Here is a 23,761-nt window from a genome sequence, read left to right as displayed (position 1 = left end):
TAGAAATACTTTTTAATTTGATGGTTTATCACAGGCATCGTCGTTAACAAGATATTTAAAAATGCAGATTTAATTTTCTCTCTCAGCTCAAACTGTTCATGTCTCACTCGCTGTGTCCCAGACGTTCTCACACACTCAGTCGCTCAGTCAGTCACACACAAACGCACCCAGAGACTAAACACAAAGAAAAAAAACAAAAGTGACTAGAGATTCTGCTGGATTAAAATCATTATATCCACCATTGACGCACCTCAAGAACACATGCACACACCCTCTTTCCCACTCTCTCTTACACACACACATATACACACACACAAAGGGGCTGCGTCGAGGGGTGGTTGGGGGTGGAGGGGGGTGACGGTGTCTGTAGTAACTTCTACCTGGACAAAGCTGAAATCCTGAGAAAGACAAAGACAAAAACATCAGCTTTTATTTTCAGTTTTTCTGATGTTTGCATTGTGATGATGTGTTTGTTGTACAGATTTTTTTTTATATGATCGCAAAAAAAGCTTTAATTTTCTGACTTCAGACCATTTAGATAAAAAAAGTGTCATCCAGTTCCATTGTATTCAAGAGAAGGCAGACATCTCTACAGCCGATATCTCCAAAACTCAGGCAACTATCCCAAAACGATATAGATGGATAAATAGCACTGCAGGTGGGAGAAAAAATATGTATTTTGGATTTTAGGGTGAGCTGTCCCTTTAAGAGTTCAAAGAGGGTTTGATCCCATAGACTTACAGAGTAAAAACAGGTACTAAAAACAAAGTTGTGTGCTGTGTTCAGTCCTCAAGATGGCAGCCACAAAATAAGAGCTTTTCACCCGAGAGTCCCTGACATTTTGTGCGCACGTGTGTGTGTGTGTGTTTTGTGTGTGTGAGAGACAGAGTCTAACTCGCTTGTCCTGTAGCTGTGTGTGTGTGTGTGTGTGTGTGTAACTCACTGTAGCTTGTCCTGTAGCAGCTCCAGCCTCTGGCGGTCGACGTAGCGCGAGAAGAGCGAGAGCAGGTTGGGAGGGGTGAAGAGGGGAGGAGAGAGGGAGGAGGAGGGCACGCTCAGAAGCTCCCTGGTCACCGAAAACACCAACTCAGTCCTGAGAGGGGGGGAGAGGGGAGAGAGAGGGGGGGGGGGAGGAGAGAGAGAGGAGAGGAGAGAGAGAGGGGGGGGAGAGGGCGGAGGGAAAATAAGTGAGGAAAGAAAAGGTGGAGATTAGATAGTTAAAGGGACAGCTCACCCTAAAATCCAAAATACATATATTTCCTCTCACCTGTAGTGCCATTTATCCATCTATATCATTTTGGGATAGTTGCTTCAGTTTTGGAGATATCGGCCACAGAGATGTCTGCCTTCTCTTGAATACAATGGAACTGGATGGCACTCTGCTTGCAGTGCTCGAAGCACCAAAAAAATCCATTTGAAGAATTCAACAGCATTGTCACTTTCCAGAAATCATGACCCGGTTACTCAAGATAATGCACAGACTTTGTTGTGAGCAGTTTCATGGAGGAACTATTTTCTTTTGCAGTCTCATGTAGGAACTAGCTAGAAGCTAGCGGGTGTAGTTCGGTCAAAAGAAAATAGTTCCTCCATGAAACTGCTCATAACGAGGTCTGTGGATTATCTTGAGTAACGGGGTCATGATTTCTGGAAAGAGACATTGCTGTTGAGTTTTTCAAATGTATTCCTTTGGCACTTTGAGCACCACAAGCCGAGTGCCATCCAGTTCCATTGTATTGGAGAGAAGGCAGAAACTCTGCGGCCGATATCTCCAAAACTCGGACAACTAACACAAAACGATATACAGTAGATGGATAAATAACACTACAGGAGAGTGGGAATATAATGTATTTTGGATTTTAGGGTGAGCTGTCCCTTTAAATACCGTAACTGAAATCAACACATCAATCATAAGGCTTAGATGACAAAGTAGGAAGCATCACTGACACGCACCATCGATTGTCGTCCATGAGTTGACAGTTGGGGTCAGAGCTCTGCATCCTCTCGCCTTCACTCAGAATGAGATACAGCAGCGTCACACCAAACTACACAGACAGGTGGGAGGAAGACTAATGATTGGTCGCCTGGTCACTGGGCAATATGTCAGAGAAAAACATGTTTTCTATTGCTTGTTCATTTCATATCAACGCATATTTAATATTTATTACACTTACTAGAGGCAAACAAGTTATCACTCATACATGGTTTGTGGAGTACACATTTTTAGCATAGACAAAGAAGGAGTTGTCAATCTCTTTTGCTTCTTTCTAGATTTGACTAGAAAGAAAACTAGCAAAATAAAATAAATATTAGTACTTTTTGAACATTTCCAGCACATTTTAACAAACCGTGATAATACTGATAACCGTGATAATTTTGGTCACTATAATCGTCATATGAAATTTTCATATTGTTCCATCTCTATTTCCGTTGTATGGTATACATGTTAATTTCGTGTCTACACCTACATACATGATAAAATACCGGTAAGCTATATACTTTAAAGTACTGTATACGCCTGTTTTTTCCTGCGCTTTTCTGGTCAGAGTGTGTGTATTGTCTTGGTCTGGAGGACTGTGTGTAATATAAAACTAAACACACACCTTGTTGTGCAGTACTGTGGCCAGTTGGCCCTCGCTGCCCTGAAGCTCCTGCAGCAAGTCTGTGAGGGCGGGGCTTGACAATGACTGGATCACCACGGCAACGGGCTCCACCAACCAGCACAGCACCTGAACAGGAAGGGGCGGGAGAAAGGAGGGAGGGCATTAGCTGGTTGGCTAAGAACAGGGTCCATGCAGGTTGCAGGCCATCGCCATGGCATTTCTGTTGCACCATTGCAAAGATTTAATAAAAACTATATCTCTAGGGCTGTAGTCAACCAAAGACACGTTATGTCTACGTCTAGCTTAACTCTTGTAGGCGAGAATGTGTGTTAAAGATCTACCTGGTCCTGCTTGTCCTTCTTGTAGGTGAGAGTGTGTGTGTGTTAAAGATCTACCTGGTCCTGCTTGTCCTTCTTGTAGGTGAGAGTGTTAAAGATCTACCTGGTCCTGCTTGTCCTTCTTGTAGGTGAGTGTGTGTTAAAGATCTACCTGGTCCTGCTTGTCCTTCTTGTAGGTGAGTGTGTGTTAAAGATCTACCTGGTCCTGCTTGTCCTTCTTGTAGGTGAGTGTGTGTTAAAGATCTACCTGGTCCTGCTTGTCCTTCTTGTAGGTGTGAGTGTTAAAGATCTACCTGGTCCTGCTTGTCCTTCTTGTAGGTGAGAGTGTGTTAAAGATCTACCTGGTCCTGCTTGTAGGTGAGAGTGTTAAAGATCTACCTGGTCCTGCTTGTCCTTCTTGTAGGTGAAAGTGTGTTAAAGATCTACCTGGTCCTGCTTGTCCTTCTTGTAGGTGAGAGTGTGTTAAAGATCTACCTGGTCCTGCTTGTCCTTCTTGTAGGTGAGTGTGTGTTAAAGATCTATCTGGTCCTGCTTCTCCTTCTTGTAGGTGAGAGAGTGTGTTAAAGATCTACCTGGTCCTGCTTCTCCTTCTTGTAGGTGAGAGTGTTAAAGATCTACCTGGTCCTGCTTGTCCTTCTTGTAGGTGAGTGTGTGTTAAAGATCTATCTGGTCCTGCTTCTCCTTCTTGTAGGTGAGAGAGTGTGTTAAAGATCTACCTGGTCCTGCTTCTCCTTCTTGTAGGTGAGAGTGTTAAGGATCTACCTGGTCCTGCTTCTCCTTCTTGTAGGTGAGTGTGTTAAAGATCTACCTGGTCTTGCTTGTCCTTCTTGTAGGTGAGAGTGTGTGTGTTAAATATCTACCTGGTCCTGCTTGTCCTTCTTGTAGGTGAGTGTGTGTTAAAGATCTATCTGGTCCTGCTTCTCCTTCTTGTAGGTGAGAGTGTTAAAGATCTACCTGGTCCTGCTTGTCCTTCTTGTAGGTGAGAGTGTGTTAAAGATCTACCTGGTCCTGCTTGTCCTTCTTGTAGGTGAAAGTGTTAAAGATCTACCTGGTCCTGCTTGTCCTTCTTGTAGGTGAGAGTGTTAAAGATCTACCTGGTCCTGCTTGTCCTTCTTGCAGGTGAGAGTGTGTTAAAGATCTACCTGGTCCTGCTTGTCCTTCTTGTAGGTGAGAGTGTGTGTTAAAGATCTACCTGGTCCTGCTTCTCCTTCTTGTAGGTGAGAGAGTGTTAAAGATCTATCTGGTCCTGCTTCTCCTTCTTGTAGGTGAGTGTGTGTTAAAGATCTATCTGGTCCTGCTTGTCCTTCTTGTAGGTGAGAGAGTGTTAAAGATCTATCTGGTCCTGCTTCTCCTTCTTGTAGGTGAGTGTGTGTTAAAGATCTATCTGGTCCTGCTTCTCCTTCTTGTAGGTGAGTGTGTTAAAGATCTACCTGGTCCTGCTTGTCCTTCTTGTAGGTGAGAGTGTGTGTGTTAAAGATCTACCTGGTCCTGCTTGTCCTTCTTGTAGGTGAGTGTGTGTTAAAGATCTACCTGGTCCTGCTTCTCCTTCTTGTAGGTGAGTGTGTGTTAAAGATCTACCTGGTCCTGCTTCTCCTTCTTGTAGGTGAGTGTGTTAAAGATCTACCTGGTCCTGCTTGTCCTTCTTGTAGGTGAGAGTGTGTGTGTTAAAGATCTACCTGGTCCTGCTTCTCCTTCTTGTAGGTGAGTGTGTTAAAGATCTACCTGGTCCTGCTTGTCCTTCTTGTAGGTGAGAGTGTGTGTGTTAAAGATCTACCTGGTCCTGCTTGTCCTTCTTGTAGGTGAGTGTGTGTTAAAGATCTACCTGGTCCTGCTTGTCCTTCTTGTAGGTGAGTGTGTGTTAAAGATCTACCTGGTCCTGCTTGTCCTTCTTGTAGGTGAGTGTGTGTTAAAGATCTACCTGGTCTTGCTTGTCCTTCTTGTAGGTGAGTGTGTGTTAAAGATCTACCTGGTCCTGCTTGTCCTTCTTGTAGGTGAGAGTGTTAAAGATCTACCTGGTCTTGCTTGTCCTTCTTGGCCAAGGCGGGAAGGTTGCGGGCAATCGCCATGACAACGGCGGCGGCCTGGGCCGGGGGCAGGAAGGGGAGGAGCCTGGAGACGAGACGCTTTCCCTTCCTCACAGACATGATCATCACACACTGCTCATCACTCACTCTGTTAGGAGGGAGAGAGAGATAAGAGAGAGAGATAACTCTTGTTATGATTTGGCGCTCAATAAATATAAAATTGATTGATTAACATGGGCTTATGTTTTTAAACATCATATCTTTTTTTGCTGCTACTCTTTCTGATGAAGCAACAGTTTTATCAAAGCATGATGAGTGTCAGAAAAAGACGTTTTGTTTTGCAATGTAAAGCGAAACTAGCCTGGAGAGGCGGAGTCAGAACTTCATATAAAAACGGGGTGCGCTGCAAACAAAGCCAAAGCGCTCTGGGATTAATAACAAGCACATTCATTTGAATCCTCCCAGAAAACAAGAGTAACAGTATTGACGTTACTTGAATGCGTGAGCATGTGTGAGATAAACAAAATGATGGGAATGAGTATTTATCTATCTAGTATTTATATTTATTTACGTGACAAAGCTTTATCCATCGACTGGATTGTGAAAGGGTTACACCAGCCCTCTCAAACGGAACAAAATGTCATTCAGATCCGCCAGTTTATTCTGATTGAGGCATTTATATGAGTCATTTTTCTTCTGATTGGGCTGCTATTCTGATTTAAAAGGTGGCATGTAAATGGTGGCTGGTGCTACAGATCCCTCCCACCCCTCGTGCCTGGTCCCTGGCAGGTACCTGTCATCCCACTCTTTCTCTCGTAGGGAGTTGCAGAGCTGCAGGGTGTTGTTTCTATGCTGCTCCAGCAGCGCCCCCCTCTCCTCCTCCGGCGTGTGGACGAAGCGCTTCTCAAAGTCCTGGACCTCCAACAGCAAACTGTACATCTGAGGACAGGGAGAGAAGAGGGAAAGCAAGGAGGGAGGGACAGAGAGAAGGACATGGAGGCACTTTAACATCTGGATCTGCATTTCCACAAGGACAAGGATTTTCCAGGCCCAATTCCCTCAAATTCAAGGACTCAACACAGCATAGTTTGAGACACAGATCAATGTTCATTACTGTTACAACACTGAGAATTTTGTATGAGAACTAGCAGGTTTTACAGAAGCTCACAGACAATTAAAGAGAAAGAAGCTTGAATGTGTGAACACTTCTCAACTGTGCTGTGTTACAGTGATGGCAGACTACATGTGGTCTCTTGCCTTCTTTAACACAGCACAACGAAACAAATATATTATATTGGATGCATGAAACAAGGATGCACAGATGGTGGGAGAGACCCATGTAGAATGAGAAAATATAGAAGTTCAAAATATAGAAGTTCTAGCACTTTCAATGACATGTCTCTTTATTGTCTATCTTCTCAAATTCACAAACTTTCAAGGATTTCAAGACCCGTGGGAATCCTGTAGTCATCTCCCTTTCCTCCTCTCACCTTCTCCACGGTGTAGAGAATCTGTCTCCTCTTGTTCCAGACCTGCTTCTCTCTCTTCTCCTGAAGGTAGACAGACAGACAGGCAGACAAACGGTTACTGAGAGGAGGTAGACAGACAGGCAGACAAACGGTTACTGAGAGGAGGTAGACACACAGGCAGACAAACGGTTACTGAGAGGAGGTAGACAGACAGGCAGACAAACGGTTACTGAGAGGAGGTAGACAGACAGACAGACAAACGGTTACTGAGAGGAGGTAGACAGACAGACAAACGGTTACTGAGAGGAGGTAGACAGACAGACAGACGGTTACTGAGAGGAGGTAGACAGACAGACAGGCAGACAAACAGTTACTGAGAGGAGGTAGACAGACAGGCAGACAAACAGTTACTGAGAGGAGGTAGACAGACAGGCAGACAAACGGTTACTGAGAGGAGGTAGACAGACAGGCAGACAAACGGTTACTGAGAGGAGGTAGACAGACAGGCAGACAAACGGTTACTGAGAGGAGACAGACAGGCAGACAAACGGTTACTGAGAGGAGGTAGACAGACAGACAGGCAGACAAACGGTTACTGAGAGGAGGTAGACAGACAGGCAGACAAACAGGTACTGAGAGGAGGTAGACAGACAGGCAGACAAACGGTTACTGAGAGGAGGTAGACAGACAGGCAGACAAACGGTTACTGAGAGGAGGTAGACAGACAGGCAGACAAACGGTTACTGAGAGGAGGTAGACAGACAGGCAGACAAACGGTTACTGAGAGGAGACAGACAGGCAGACAAACGGTTACTGAGAGGAGACAGACAGGCAGACAAACGGTTACTGAGAGGAGGTAGACAGACAGGCAGACAAACGGTTACTGAGAGGAGACAGACAGACAGGCAGACAAACGGTTACTGAGAGGAGGTAGACAGACAGGCAGACAAACAGTTACTGAGAGGAGGTAGACAGACAGGCAGACAAACAGTTACTGAGAGGAGGTAGACAGACAAACAGTTACTGAGAGGAGGTAGACAGACAGGCAGACAGACAAACAGTTACTGAGAGGAGGTAGACAGACAGACAAACGGTTACTGAGAGGAGGTAGAGAGACAGGCAGACCAAAAGTTACTGAGAGATAATTGGACAAACAGCCATGGTGCCAAGCCAACCTAACCTAGGAAAATATTGTTCTTCCTTGTTTCAACAAAACAGTGAAAAGATTAAGAAATTAAGAAATATTCCATCAAGAAAAAGTGAGTGAAACAATATATTTCTTGCCTGAAACACAGACACAAGCGAGAAGCGCGAGAAGAAAAATAGCAGCATTTTCTTGTCAGTGGCGAGCAGCACAGTGGATGGAAAGTGAATTGCACCTGCGTCCTTTTTAGAGAGTAGAGCAAAAGGCTCAATTTGCTTTGAAGGAGACCACATGATATGGACTCACTTTCTTGTGAGCTGACCAATCACAAGGCATCTCATTTACTCCTCCATCACTGACCAATCACAAGGCATCTCATTAACTCCTCCATCACTGACCAATCACAAGGCATCTCATTAACTCCTCCATCACTGACCAATCACAAGGCATCTAATTTACTCCTCCATCACTGACCAATCACAAGGCATCTCATTTACTCCTCCATCACTGACCAACCAATCACAAGGCATCTCATTAACTCCTCCATCACTAACCTAATCACATGGCATCTCATTTACTCCTCCATCACTGACCAATCACAAGGCATCTAATTTACTCCTCCATCACTGACCAATCACAAGGCATCTAATTTACTCCTCCATCACTGACCAATCACAAGGCATCTCATTAACTCCTCCATCACTGACCAATCACAAGGCATCTCATTTACTCCTCCATCACTGACCAATCACAAGGCATCTCATTTACTCCTCCATCACTGACCAATCACAAGGCATCTCATTTACTCCTCCATCACTGACCAATCACAAGGCATCTCATTTACTCCTCCATCACTGACCAATCACAAGGCATCTCATTAACTCCTCCATCACTGACCAACCAATCACAAGGCATCTAATTTACTCCTCCATCACTGACCAATCACAAGGCATCTCATTAACTCCTCCATCACTGACCAATCACAAGGCATCTCATTTACTCCTCCATCACTGACCAATCACAAGGCATCTCATTTACTCCTCCATCACTGACCAATCACAAGGCATCTCATTTACTCCTCCATCACTGACCAATCACAAGGCATCTCATTTACTCCTCCATCACTGACCAATCACTAGGCATCTCATTTACTCCTCCATCACCAGAGCCAAGGAGGTCATATTGTCTCTCACTGACCAAACAAACCACTCAAACCAGGTGCACACAACACATGCATGTATCATCGTTACTTCCTGTCTAATGCCATCAATTGCATTGAACATCTGATTTTATTTTTATTTTATTTTTTTGCATCATGTTCATATTTTCAGCACAAAATTAAGTTGAGCCAGAACATTTGGTTAGCTTCTAACAAACAGTTGCAACAACGTGAACAACACACCGTTAAGAAGAAGGAGAAACAGAGGAGATGCAGACAGACCTCGTCATCGGTGCGAGTGGTCACCACAGCATCGATCATCTTGCGGGGGTTGTTAACACTGGAGACCGTAAGCTTACCCAGAGAGCCTGCAAACTGAACTGTGGACAGACAGACACACACACACACGAGGGTCAAGACACATGTCCCACTCGTTAACATGAGGCTTTTTTGTTTGTTTACATGAGCGCTAACTATTAACGATCGCATCGAGATGTGTATTTACATGCTGCACAGTATGTCATCAGATTTCAACTTTGTGACATGCGCAAAAAACACAGAATCCAGCACACTTGACATGGATGATGCAAGAATCCCGGAAAAAAGTTGATCCACGCAGTTTCACCAAAACAGGTCCGTCCTTGGCCGTCCTACGGGAGCAGCTTTCATACAGAAATGCACCAGGCTCCTGCAGTTGGGTCGGATCGAGGTCGATCACGTTGTTCTCGCCACAAACAAACCGCACCCGAGTTTGTTTGGGACCGAGACCACCTCTTCCAAAGGGGCTTGGTGCAGTTGTTTTGGTTCCGCACCAGAGTTCGAGTCCAGCGTTCACACCAACCCAAACGGACCGCACCAAAAGGGGAAAGTTTGGCTCAAACGGAGTTAACAAGGCCGGTGTGAACGCGACCTTAGAGTCAAACTGCATCACATTAAAGGTACGGTGTGAACAAAGCCGGTCTTTATTTGTCACGATGCAGCGATGCATGCGCGCACACGCATGATACACGCATGGTACACACACATACACATGCTTAGAGGCGTTTTCCTCAGCATGTTTCCCATCCTGGCTCGTCCTCCTTCACGCGTTGGCCAGGGGTGGAGGGCAGCTGCAGTGAAGAAGCACCCGGGGTCCAACTCTTTCCAACCGCGGCTGGTCAGACGATGATCTTCTTGGATGTTTTTAGTGGGGGTCCATATTGATGTTATATGGAGGAAACCCCAGGGGAGCACGTAGATAAAAACGTAAATTTTCCATAAAAAAATATTAATATAAAATACAAGAACCACTCAAATCCAATATAAAGATTTGTGTCCTATTTGTCCAGTGTAGGAATAATTTCTGGTAGTGATTTTGAGTCAGTGGGTCACATTACATGCAAGCTATTGAAAAAGAAAATATGAATTTGCCATAAAGATATTTATAAAAAAATAGAAAAGGCACTAAAATCCATGATCCATGATAGTAAACAAAATGTTGTCACGCAGCGACACATAATAGAGCTGCGTTATGTCAACAGCTACAGAAAATTAATTTGCCGTTATGTTACACATTACGCAGAATGTCATCCACGGAAGAGTACCGTACTGTAACAATTTCATTACACAAAACAAAATTCCATGACTTTTCCAGGCTTGGAAAATGAGATTTTGAAACTTCATGACTTTTCCAGGTTTTCCATGAGCGTGGGAACTCTGTGAGTCTCACCAGAAAAAACTGTTGAGCAGGGATGTGATGAGGATGTCATCTGACCAGTGCCAGTGTGTGTGTGTGTACCTGGTCTGTAGGTGTGCTCCACCTTGGCGACCTGTGGAGTGATCAGTTTGGTGGTGTGCTCCTTCTTGCTGCTGTCTCTCTCCATCTCCTGACGCTTCTCCAGCTTCTCATAGTAGTTCTGTACACGTACGTACACACACACACACACACACACACACACACACACACACACACACACACACGCTTGAGTCTTTAGTGAACCCCAACCCAATCCCAACCAATGCTCTCCACACATGTTCTGCATTAATTTCTGTATTGTTAGCTTCATCTAACCTAATGGGTGCAAACACACTGTGGGTCACAGTCCTGTGTGCTGGTCACAACGTGTACTGCCTGCCTGCCTGCCTGCCTGCTTGCCTACAATCGCTCGCAGCTTGGGTCAAAAATAGACCAGACGCCGAAACTCTCGCTGCAGGTCGCGAGCCCCCTACCCCGCGCCACGCCGTCTGATCGCTCTAATCGTTGGGTCCATTTCCAGGGTGTTTGCACCGTAACCCAGGAGTACCCAACCTTTTTTGTTCTTGTGACCCCACTTTGACCTCACACAAATTTCAAATTTCAATCCAGCCGGAGTGAGTAGCTGCTGTATGCCGTAGGGCTGGGCGATAAACGTCAGACTAATCGTTTGTTGTCTATTCAGTGGCCTCATATCACCTGGTAATTATAAGACGTAACTTGATTGCAAAATTTTACTTTGCTTATATGAACAATATTGTGATATACATTAGTATGTTTCGAAACTGACCCCTGTGACTATTCGTGGCGATATCGCCCAGCCGCAGTATACCCTGTCTGTTCTGTCTGTTGTGCTCTCTCTCCTCTCCCTTTCTCTCCTCTCTCTTCCCCTGCACTCTTCCTAACTTTCTCCCTCTGCACCGCCTCCCTTTCCCTGCTCTCTCCTCCCCTTTCTCCCCTTCCCTCTGTCTCTCTCTAACATAAGATTGTTCAACCATGTTATTATTATTATTATTACTGCTATTATTATTGTTGTGTCAGCTAGATTTAGCTAGACATATTCTCTGTGAAGCCCTCTGAGACATGCTTGTGAATTGACTTGACTTCCGTTGTCCGGGCAGCGTTCTCCAGCAGATTTCCATCAATTTTGACGGACAGAAAGTTGAACCCAGTTTAAAACTTTCCGGGGGGCCGGATTCATCAGCGTCCGTTTAGCAAATAGGAGACTTTTTTTTTTTTTTTTTTTAATAGGCGAATTTTGATGTTCAAAAATCAGCCCAACGGACAGAAATCTATCAGTCAATATTTCTGTCATTAGTCTGCCTTTCGGTGGCGTTTCAGTGTCCCATGATGGTCTGATGCTGTTTCAGAGGCTTCTCAATCTCCACCCTGACAGAAATACAGCTCTGGTGGAAACGATGGACGAACAACATCAACAACAAACAAGTCCAACCTGGTAGTAATAGTCGTCCAGGTAAGGTAGTAATAGTACCTGGTAGTAATAGTCGTCCAGGTAAGGTAGTAATAGTACCTGGTAGTAATAGTCGTCCAGGTAAGGGTCGGTACTTTGCAGCTGCATCATCTGGATCTTGGCCACCCAGTCCTTTTCTCTCTGCGTCATCAGGTTGCTGTACGGGTCCCTGCTCCGCCGGTCACACCCCACCCTGCCGCGGTCCCTGCAGGGCGAGAGAGCGAGACAGAGAGAGAGAGGGAGGGAGAGAAAGAGAGAGATGTCATGGCGCGGCTTTAGCTCAGGAGGTAGAGCGGGTCGGCCAATGACGCAAGGGTTGGCGGTTCGATCCCCGCTCCCTCCCAGCTGCAGTCGTTGTGTCCTTGGGCAAGACACTTAACCCTCCTTGCTCCCGATGGTGTGTAGGCACCCTGCGTGGCAGCCTGCCGCCATCGGTGTATGAATGGGTGAATGTAGACTACCTACTGATTGTAAAGCGCTTTGGATAAAAGCGCTATATACTGTAAATGCAGGCCGTTTACCATGTCAGATTGCTATAGGTTACTCTGCTTCTCGTCTGTTCCTTTTGTCAGCCTCTTTGGCTGCATACGTGTGTAATTGTAAAAATGTGAAGAAACCTTCTCCAGATCAATAAAAAGCTGTGGAAATAGGAACACAGGCTGAATAACAGCCAGTTCTGTACACAATTGTTACAATAGAGCTGGATTGCCGTTTGGTAATGCAAACATTGCTGGATGCAATTTGCCTATTTATTTGTAAGCATAGAAATGTCTTTGTAGCTGGCTTGTATGTGTTTCCACACATACAGCTAGTGCTGGATTTACATTCAACCCGATAAAGTGTCATTACAGCCTTATTGCGGAAATGGACTACACGTTCCACAATCTTGTGCCATTAAGCATCTAGTCTGCAGGAAGAACCAACAGACACAGTGCGGTCAGCAATCGTGCAATGTTCTGTGAGAACCAGACTGCAAGTTATGAAGCTATTTTGGGATCGACCAGATGAGCCTGGCAGGTTTTTTCATTATCTAGCTTTTTGCCTCTGCTAACACGTTTTCATCATCCTTAAAAGGAGAAGATCTATTCTGATTGTGTGACTGGTTAGGAGCTAGCTAGGGTAACGAGTATTGTAGTTATTGCACTAATTATTGTACTACTAGCTGACTGGTCAACATGGGGAAAAACTCTTCCCAGAGCCATGGTAGCATGTGCCATCCCAGGTCTATGAGCACACACACAGACACACTTCCTTACCCTCCTCCTCTGCTCTGCATGCGCTGCGTGAGCATGCGGCGGTGCTGGGGGTGGAGGTGGGTGGTGTTGTGTCTGATGGGCGGGGTGAGGTTGGGGAGGCCGAGAGGAGGCGGAGGGCCCATGCGGTGACAGTGTGGAGGAGGGGGCCCCCCGAAGAACGGCCTGAAGCCACCGCCACCCGGTAATAAGGGAGGCCCTGGGCCGCCACGGGGGAAACCTGCCACCTAGAGAGAAAGAGGGAGAGCGACATAAAAACACAGCAAAGAGAGAATCATTTGTTCGAAAATAGATATATACTTTATATAACATAATGTTTCCCGAAATGAATTCCTCAAATATTCCTGGTTTAAATCCATTTTATTTACATATATTGATTCTTTGGACAACTATCAGATATTTGCTGATATCACAAAGTCTCCCACGACACGATTTCCATTCAATGGCCTGCGATCGATATGCCCATTTAACATAATCAGTTACATTTATATCAACACACAAAAAGCTACTAAATAATACAAATACTAAATAATAAGTTCAGCAACTGTTGCTGAACTATAAACATAACTGAACTGATTTTACAATCTTATTTCTGAGCTCTTCCAGACATTTAAATGAAAAACAATCTATTATTTTAAGCAAAAATGATAAAGAAATAGACCTGTTGTTCACTATAAAGTGCCACATTTCTCATGTTTAAGTGCAAATGTTCTTTTTATCAGTTAACTTAAAGAGCCCCTGATGACCATGCACATCTATGCTTCCTAGGATGTAAAAGGCGTATCCTAAAGATGACGATGTACTATGAATGTTTTCACGTTGCACACGATACAATTATATCGATGATGTATCGATACATCAATGTAGATAGATGTATCGTCACACCCCTAGTGCAAGGTATGGCTCAGATAATATCCTCTGGTATGACTGTATTGTTATCTGAGGTCATTAGATTATAATAATGCAACTATGACTGGAGCAACACTGCGGCTGTGAGAGAGGGAATTTATCGGTACATACCTGAATTGAGAAGAACATGTGTGTGTGTCAGGGTCTGATGTGCACTAACCTGAGAGTTGAGCAGCTGGGCCCGCTGGAGCTGCGACAGGACCGGACCGATGCCGGGAGGGAACGGACCACGACACAGAGGAGAGTTCTGCACACAGAGAGAGAGAGAGACATTTCACAGACATATTCACAATATAACAAATAATTCAAAAGTCTAAATTGACAGAATTACAGGTTTAAAGTGTTGACAATTTACAGATCAGTTAGATATGTTGGATATGAAGAAAGTGCATTGATTGCTTTCCACATGATTTCATTTGCAGACCCGGCATGCATGGCTAACTATGAATGGTGTGGTAGGTATAGAGACGGATTAACAGGCACAGAATGTGTTGCAAATTGGCGGACTTGTGTCGGAGCACTGAGCCTGAGAACGTGAAGAGACGAGAGTGCCAGCGACCAGCTTGACCCGGTGTGAACGCAAAAGCAACAGAAAGTACGGGGCGGACGAAAGAGAGGAAAGACTCACAGCTATATTGAGGAGGGTGTTGGGTGACAGGCGGTCGGGGAAGGGAGGAGGGTATCTGTGCTGGACCGGGGCTCTCACATGGACCGCCGTGGGGTGGTGGATCTACACACATACGCATAGCACACACATACAGATCGCACACACACAGAAGAGGAGGGAAAGGGTTAACATTTACAACACAAACTACATGGGGATAGTTCCAAACAGCTTGGTCTCAAAGTTAAAACGCATTTTGCCCACATATCTTTCAAAGATTTCCAAAGACTTTGGCTTAAGATATAGATGCAACGATACCGATACCGGCCTCGGGGCCGATACTGGCCTAATTTATTGTACTCGTACTCGCCCGATACTGACACGTCCGTGCGCCCGATACCAGTTTAGGGTATGCGACGTGACGTGAACCTGAAAGCAGCAAGACAGCATCAGGCTCACACAGCTCATAATGCATTAGCTATAGCAGCATGTTTTGCATGGAGAAAGCTGCTGTCTGCCTGGAGCACTTTGTGAGGAGAAATAAAACGCTATCAGAGCTCAGTCATCAGCTGTTTAGGGCTGCACCGCAACTCGCTCTCTCCCTCGGTCACCCAGTCCGATTCACTCTCTGCGTTAGCTTATAGTTAGCCGTTAGCCTGCAACAAGCTAACACAACTTTCTGTTCAACTTACAGGTTATCATACTATATAGTAATGTAACGTAACATCTCAACGTTAACACTCCCATCATCGAAAAATTGATTTTCCCCAGTGACCACCACTACAGTGCTGCCTTCAAGGTCCAGACTCCAGCTGATGGTGCCTTCTTGGTCCATTAAAAATTATGTGTTCAAATGTAATCCTTTAAAATATAAACAAACTAAAGAAAATGTTCTTCTAATTAATTAAACTATGCTTAAAGGCATGCAAATTTATGTGATTTTGTAGATGTATGTGGTTTTTGTATTTTTATTCTTTTGTGTTATATTGGAAAATGTATAGTAAAAATTTGATTTAAAAAAATCCGCCGTCGACCCCTAATTAAAATACTCTGTATCGATATTCGGTATCGACGGCAAGCACCCAAGTGTAAGTACTCCTACTCGGTCTGCAAAAACGTGGTATCGGTGCATCCCTAGCTTAAGACAAGGACAATAACAGTGACGGTCCATTCAATGACAGTGACTAGTGTCCATTCAGTTGCTTCAACTGAACAAAGTAGGCAATAAGAAAACAATGAGTGGAGAAAAGAAATGGTCCCCCATTAACCTGGTGATTAAGGGCGTGGCTCATTGGCTGTTTGGGCGGAGTCCCGATAGGCACAGCCCTCACAGGAGGGGAGCCAATCACAGGGGAGGAAGACCGTGGAGGAGGGACCCTTTCTGACAAGTCCCGCACCTCATCGCTCCTCGTTGGAGGAGGCCGATTGGGAAGGCCCACCTCCTTGATGATGGACATTAGTGGACTATCCTAGTAGAGCGGGGAGAAAAGGACAAAATAGATAGAATGAGAAAACTACAACAAAGTTACCAGTAAGCTCTATCATACTAACTCTACTGTGTATTATAGCTTATTATATTATATACTATCCATACTAACTCTACTGTGTATTATAGCTCATTATATAGTTACCAGTAAGTCCTATAGACGGTTTTAACTTGACAACAAAAACATTGTAAATTGAACCCCCGCTCACTTCCTGTTGCAGTGTTTGCTATGGACATAAAAGAAAAAAAAACATTCAAGTGCAGGACTGACCATTCTGTGAAAACCGTCTATACAGCTGAGCAGCGAAAACAAAAGTAACGATGTCGAGTGAATATTTCTGCAGTTTGCCGAATGCTGAGAAAAAGGAAGTGCTGTGGGGTTGCGCTCTGGTGAAAACCGTCTATAGTATCCATACTAACTCTACTGTGTATTATAGCTTATTACATTATATACTATCTATATTAACTCTACTGTGTATTATAGCTTATTATATTACATATTAGCCAACATCATCATGATCCATTGCAATTTCAGAAAAAACCCATGCAATTTATACTCATTCCCAAATGTTTGTACGGCTTTTTAATTTTACCACCACTACGAATAGTATTGCAGAAGTTTTTCTACCATTTTAAACGCACACATTAAAAAAAGAAGAAGATGACAGTGAAAACTTTGCATTTCTACTTTTCTTCATACTTTTCTCACAAAGTACAATGACCTTATACAAAATGCCTGTGTGGCAGTTCACATGCGATGCGACATGAGATTTCTATGCTATGGACATGATTGCACAGCTAGGTGTTGCAGAGGCGCGTGGGTGTTTACCGACACACCATGAAGACGTGACGTACAGGAAAGAGCAGGAATGACCAAACACCCACTCACTCAAGTTATGTTTCCAATCAAAGCCAAAGTTCAGTCAGGCACCCAGTGTTTTGAAAGAGAATACAAACAGCTGAGCGGTGTGACTGTGAACAGAGCAAGTGTCCCTCACCTCCATGTGTGTGACCAGTCCAGGGGTCAGACTGAGCGGCCCAAATCCCATAGTGCTCTCCCAGATACTGTGAGAATTCATCTGTGTGAGAGAGAGAACGGAAAGATCAGTTGGGAGTGTCCTCCACCAAAGGGTTCAAATCCAAGGTGTGATTCTTACCTCTATTCCACCTATCCTGTTTCACAGAGGATAGGTCAGGGAGCTACCCCTGGTAGCTACGCCTGGTTGCCTTGCCAACTTTCAGTACCTGGCTGGAGTGACATTTTGATGCCATAGGGCAAGGAGTCTCTGTCACTCTGTACTGTGTGTGTGTGTGTGTGTGTGTGTGTGTGCATGCCCAAAGCTCTGTGAAGTGGGCCGAACGGGTACTGCACTAGTTGGCTTAATCAATGTGTGTCAGAAGAAGTGAGAGAGTTGGCGACCATCATAATTGACTATGTCGGGGCAGTCATCCTGAGTATGGGATCATTTTGAGTGTGTAAAGCAGTGGTTCTCAAATGGGGGTCCATGGCACTTTGCCAGGGGGTCCGCGAAAAGTTTTCAGGAAAATAAAAATATTTTTTTCCTTTTTTTTGCAAAAGCTTCATAGTTCAACGAAAATATTTTATGCTTTAAATCTAAAATGGTTCATTGATTACATTCTAATCTAAACAAACCTATCAATTTAAAACTCAAGCACGTTACCCTGGAAACAATTAAGCTTAGCCCAAAATCACAAATCAGAATGAGGGGGTCCCCGGTATATTTTCTATCTTGTTAAGGGGTCCTTGGCTGAGAACCTCTGGTGTAAAGGACGACCCCAAGAAGGTGACCTGCAAACTCTTCCTATTGCTCAATCTGACAGGCAACACACAGAGAAGATGATCCAAATGGCAAATGAGCTTACAACACACACAGTTAGAAACCTACCTGGGCCATGGGTGCAGTCCCTCTGCGCAGCAAGTGCTGCTGCTGCTGGTAGCTTAGCATGGACGAGGGAGGAGGGCCATGAGGGAGCATGGACGGGGGAGGAGGGCCATGAGGGAGCATGGACGGGGGAGGAGGGCCATGAGGGAGCACTGGAACAGAGCGGAGTAGAACAGCATAGATTATGATACCGTGCAATAGAGCTGTGTTCAGGGCTGAAGGGCAAATCAGTTTCATAAATGAAAAATTTTAAATTAAAGAGTCTGCATGAAACACACACTTTACATAAAGCTTGGGCTTATATCATGGATGGGCAACTTCGATGATAGAGAGGGCCACCATTTTTTGCCTCATTACCAGAGGGCCAGTTTGTGAGCGTGCACGTCCACCAGGAGGATACTGTAACCCCATCACGCAATTAGCCAAGTATCCTACTAATTTAATGACAAGGATGAAATATATATACTGGTAATCAGTAAGTTTATTATACAAACATATCTATTTTTCATATTCAATATTCAAACACATTTTATAAGGGTTGGACTACCATGTCGAAAAATGCTACCTTAGCTGTAAAAGGGAGACTTGTGGGTAGGCTACCCATAGACCCCATTCTCCTTCGAAAACTGCCATGCCAGTTTTTCTCTCGCCAAAATTTAGCCTAACTTTGTAGCGTTATTTAGCTCCCTTCCCGACATGCTAGCATGACATGGTTGGTAGGTATGCCTTAGGTCTACTTTCATTCATACGACTTGTTGTAAGGGGGAGGCGTGTGACCACCAGGTCTGTCATGACTCGTGGCATTTCAAAGTCGCCATTGGTCAGATTCATTGTTAAGTCTAAAACTGTCGTCAACAACTTTGTCACTATGCTGCCCCCCCGTGGCCAGGTCGCTCCAGCGGGCAGCAGCCACATCCTCACCTGAAACGGATGGCCCGACAGGCAGCTGGTGCTGGGAGTGATGATGGGGAGGCGGGTGGGAGTGAACAGGGTGTGGGATGGGGGAGGGCATGGGCAGGCTTCTGGCCTGGTCCAGCCCTGGCAGAGCACTCAGGCCGGGGGAAGACCCGGGTGCCTCCGCCGCCCCCAGCCCCGCGATGGCCGGGTCGGCCCCCAGGATGAGTCGGGCCAGTGACTCAGCCAGGTCTGCTCCCCGTCCTCGATCCTCCAGACCTGGGGGGGGGGGGGGGGGGGGGGGGGGAGACAGTATTAGGGTGTGTCGACATAGCGCCAATTGTGACCATGAAACTGTAGTTGGCAACCCGGCTGAATTAACTCCACTCTCTTAAAAAACAAATAAAAAAATCTGATTAGTAAAACCAAAAGCAGTTACTGATTTCTGATATCTACCAGCCTACAATAAATATATATTACGATCGAGACAAAACACAAATAATTGGAAAAAGCAGGAATACTGGGATCTCGCAGAGAAATACGAAACAGTTACGAGTCCAGAAGGCCACCGACATTACACCGATCCCATCACTGACCTGGTGGAGGCGCTCCAGAGGAAGAGGAGGACGAGGAGAGCTGAAGTGAAGGGAGGGAAGAGGGGAGGGGGAGCCGGCCGGGAGGGGGGGGCAGATGGATGGAGGATGCGTTGCCTGCTCCTCCCATAGCCGACTCTCCTCCTCCTCCTCCTCCTCCTCCCAGACTCAGCCCCACCCCCACAGGCACGTCAAGCTGGGCCAGACGCTTGTGCTCCTCCTGCCAGTCGTCATCTGGGGGAGGCAAGCATACAGAAAGACAGGCGGTCACGACACTGACTGACTGCGGCGACGCCTCCTCTGCCTTCAGAGACCTTCAACATCTTAATACACTCATTCTTCAGAGACCTTCAACATCTTAATACACTCATTCTTCAGAGACCTTCAACATCTTAATGCACTCATTCTTCAGAGACCTTCAACATCTTAATGCACTCATTCATGGGCCTTTCCCCCCTCTTCCTCAAAGCTTTGGCTAACTGGTTCGAAGGTGATTCCACGGTCACAGTGGCTCGAGGGTGAGCAACAAAAACACATGCCTGCCAGTCATGGACGACGTCAGCATGGCCTCGGTGTCGGTGGGACCTGGCTCTAGGGCTGCCACTAACGATTGTTTTCATAATCGATTCATCGGTCGATTATTTTCTCGATGAATCGATTAGTTGTTTGGTCTATAAAATGGTAGCAAATGACGATCAGTTTTTCCCAAAGTCCAAGATGACGCCCTCAAATGTCTTGTTTTGTCCACAACTCAAAGATAATCAGTTTACTGTCATACAGGAGTAAAGAAACCAGAAAATATTCACATTTAAGAAGCTGGAATCAGAGAATTTAGACCCTTTCTCTTCAAATTGTACTCAAAACGATGAATCGATTATCAAAATAGTTGTCGATTAATTTTCTGTCGACTAATCGATTAATCGTGGCAGCTCTGGCTCATTCAAATCTGCAGGCTGACTAAGGGGCCAAACACACCACACCCCAATCCTACGCTGAAGCAACGCAGAGGCACTTTCATTTCAGCGTCCTTGTTAACAGGCGAGAGCGATCACACCAGCCGCAGCGCTTTGCCTCTGCCACGCCATGCCTCTGCCACGCTGTACACGTGCTGCAGCAATAGTTTCAGCTTCTGCTCTATTCTTCAAGCAGCCAGGCATGAAGTCAATACAAGTTGTGAACGGGGGGCAAAACAGTTTCACAATGTGTTATAATTTACTTTTCTGGTGTACCGTCTTCGCTTGGCTGCATCAGTTAGTGATTTCCTACATTTCCCAGAATGCCTTTCCACAACTAAATAGTTGTATCTCTCCACTGATTGTGCACAGGTTTAGCTAAAGGGACCTCAAAATCCCCCAAATCTGACCCTAGGGGTTTTTAGATGAACTGAAAGTTGATTGTCATTTATTAGGTCAGCTTCCTGCAAAACCTGAACCATCGATTTCAAATGAAGTTATTAGTGAGGGCTGGAGCACTGACTATGCCAGACCTCACAACACGAGTACAGTTAATAGAGTAATACAAAGTGTTCTGTGTGACTCACCGATGGCCCCTGCTCCAAAGGTGTCGTCATTGAACTGATCAATGTCATCTTCTTCCTCTACCAGTCCCTCCTCTTCCTCCTCCAGCGTACAGTCTTCATCCAGGGACTTCAGAGATAGGGAAGGGGGGATGCAGAAGAGAGAGGGACGGGGGATGCAGAAGAGAGAGGGACGGGGGAGAGGAGAGGGAAGGGGGAAAGGGCAGAAGGAGATGTAGAGAGAGAGAAGAAAAATAATAAGTATGCCACTATTTGACCTGACAGTCTATTTGTGCTGAAAGAAATCAGGTTGTGAGGCGGGGAATACAAGAAATGATGCAGGCTAGCTTAGCTAGTAGAACGCTCATTACAAGCGTAGCAGCCTATACGTGAAGCCTATAGTGAAGTTTCTAATGTTGGATTGGACAAGGACCGGCCAGGGTTGTCTGAAGCGCTTTCACTAGTGCAGCTAACATACACACCAGACCAGGAATTCTCCCAAGGTCATATGTCCAGCCGTTTTAAATGCTTGCCTGAAGAGGCCGTGCCAGCACCTCTCTGCAATTCATTTTCTATGGTAAAGATGCGCTAGGATCATTCCTCTCGTGTTTTTGTGCTCTAGGCGCCTCAAGTAGAAAACAGTTCAAATTTGTGTGCAGCTCATCAATGTCACTTTTTTTTCTGACTGACCAATGACTGGTCAGGCGACCAGTTTTCAACAATTTTCTGACTGATCAACATAGGTTGATGTTAGCTTGCTGTTTACCTTGTAGTTATGTTAATTAGCTATGCTAGCCGTTAAAACAATAAGCGCTCCATGCACTGTGTGTCTGTGCGCTTTGGAAGTGCCCTGGGCATTCATATTTTTGATATCAAAAGCGCTCTGCAAACAAAATGCTATTTGTGGACATGGCCCCTAAGATCGTTTACACATCAGCGCCCTATCACTGATAGTCAACAAAGGCTGGAGTTACACAGGTTGAAACAGAAAACATATTCATGTTTGTTTGTATAAATGCAGGCCAAACCATTTTCTGGTACTTTTTATTTACTACATCTGGAACCAGCTGCAGAAGTAACATGATATAGCTGTTTTTAATGTGCAACACTTGATCGATCCAGATAATCAATCATAAATAATGAACCCACACAGTGAACGGGTCATCTCTACCACAAGCGTGACTCCTGTGTACGTCTGTACACTTAGACAGGATACACAGGACAAGTCTTTGGAAAACTGATGGGCAGCAACAGTAGCCAATTAGTCCCCTCAGCATTGCTGCTTTAACACCAATGGTGAATATTCTAATAGTGATTTACCATCGAATAATTGCACAGATTTGTCCCTGTGTCTCACTCTTGCTACTCTTGTGCAAATTGCCTACCTACCCCAGATTGCAAAGTGTCTCCCTTTATGTTTCTTAAAATATGAGACCTAAATTGGGCCACAGGCATGAAGTTGGTGGACTGGACATACGGTAATAGGGAATCATGCAACACATACTCAAACTGGAGTGCATGTAAACCACTACCAATCCGTTGCTTCTAATGCCATGGATGGAACGGTAACCTAAAGCAATGGCTAACATATTGATTTAAAACCATTTAAAAACGATTTTGCATGTATGAGGTCATGTGAGGGCTTGAATTCCGTCCATGTAATCAATTCAGTCGCGTAAGATAGCTAGCTCAGTTGAGCATGATAAGTTATAACATTACAGCTGGGATCTCGACTAGTGCTAGGCTGATCCGCTAGTTAATAGTTATGCAAGCACGTTTCACAAAGTTGGATGTCAGATTTGAAGATGTTCAATGGCAGAGCCAAAGAGGGTGAAATACATGAACACCTTTACAAGTGAATTAAAAACAACAACAAGCGTAACGTTAACGTCTATCAGTCTGCGTGACTGGGCATGGTTCGTCACAGGACAAACCACAACAGTGCGACTGGATAACGTTAAGGAAACATGTTACATTCAAGTACAGTCGCGTCTTTTGGTCAATACAGTTAACATTATAATATATAAAATAATGCAAGACATTTTAATAAGAAACGCAGACAGCCTGCGTGCAGCTAGACCGTTAGCCATAATGCTAATACTGGCGTTAACGTTACATCACGCAAGACCCACGTTGATAGCGTGCAGTCTAGCCTTAGCTAACGTTAGCATGGACTCTGGATATAACCCGTAACACAGCCTTCATTCCTGGGATTAAACTAGTAAATGCCCAGTCTGGCCTGGCCACTATAAGGCACAGGCGTGTTTACCCTAACGTTAACGCGTTACCCCGGGGGCTCATGCTACGAGAGCACGGTGCTTCACAGGCCGCCAACCCAATTGCAATTGGCAGTCGCATAAACAATAGACAACATTCGCCACAGAAATCACAAGCAAACGCGAAACACAAGCAGCTCTCAGTAAAACAGCATCACTGATGCCTAATAAAGAGGCTGCGGCTTTGAATACAGCACTCGCTCACCTGAAATCGAAACATCTATCTTCAGGCTTTGAGGAAAACAGCGAGAGTCCCCCAAGTGCATCGGGAGCGAGGCGGCGCGCAAATTACGCAGCAACGACGCTCGGGAACGTGCGGGACGCAACGACGTGAACGAGCACGCAACTGCAGTGGAGCCAGGGGGGAGGAGAGACATGAGGGGTGGGTG

At 45.2% G+C, this 23,761-nt stretch overlaps 1 protein-coding gene across 1 annotated transcript; it reads right to left on the bottom strand.

Moving 5' to 3' along the window:
• On the bottom strand, positions 1–23,659 carry patl1 (PAT1 homolog 1, processing body mRNA decay factor). Its single transcript, XM_083655664.1, has 20 exons — positions 23,578–23,659; positions 21,121–21,226; positions 19,584–19,814; positions 19,015–19,266; positions 18,097–18,245; positions 17,188–17,268; positions 15,972–16,172; positions 14,728–14,829; positions 14,260–14,346; positions 13,194–13,417; positions 11,998–12,142; positions 10,512–10,629; positions 9,017–9,114; positions 6,453–6,512; positions 5,756–5,901; positions 4,951–5,110; positions 2,601–2,726; positions 1,951–2,042; positions 944–1,093; positions 1–398 (listed from the first exon to the last, which is right to left on the bottom strand). Exons 1-20 carry the CDS (start codon positions 23,590–23,592, stop codon positions 377–379), a joined length of 2,565 nt encoding a protein of 854 aa, XP_083511790.1. The 5' UTR covers positions 23,593–23,659; the 3' UTR covers positions 1–376.
• Between the last annotated feature and the right edge of the window lie 102 nt (positions 23,660–23,761).

This window comes from Poromitra crassiceps, assembly GCF_964638095.1.
Source record: "Poromitra crassiceps genome assembly, chromosome: 19".
NCBI lineage: Eukaryota > Metazoa > Chordata > Actinopteri > Beryciformes > Melamphaidae > Poromitra > Poromitra crassiceps.
The sequence above is the reverse complement of the archived record's forward strand: the minus strand, read 5'-3'. Positions and strand labels throughout refer to the sequence as shown.

Coding starts and splice junctions, on each gene's coding strand:
- patl1 (XM_083655664.1), bottom strand. Junction 19,815..21,120: donor CTTTGGAGCAGGGGCCATCG/GTGAGTCACACA, acceptor TGCCTCCCCCAG/ATGACGACTGGCAGGAGGAG. Junction 14,347..14,727: donor ACACCCTCCTCAATATAGCT/GTGAGTCTTTCC, acceptor CTCTGTGTGCAG/AACTCTCCTCTGTGTCGTGG.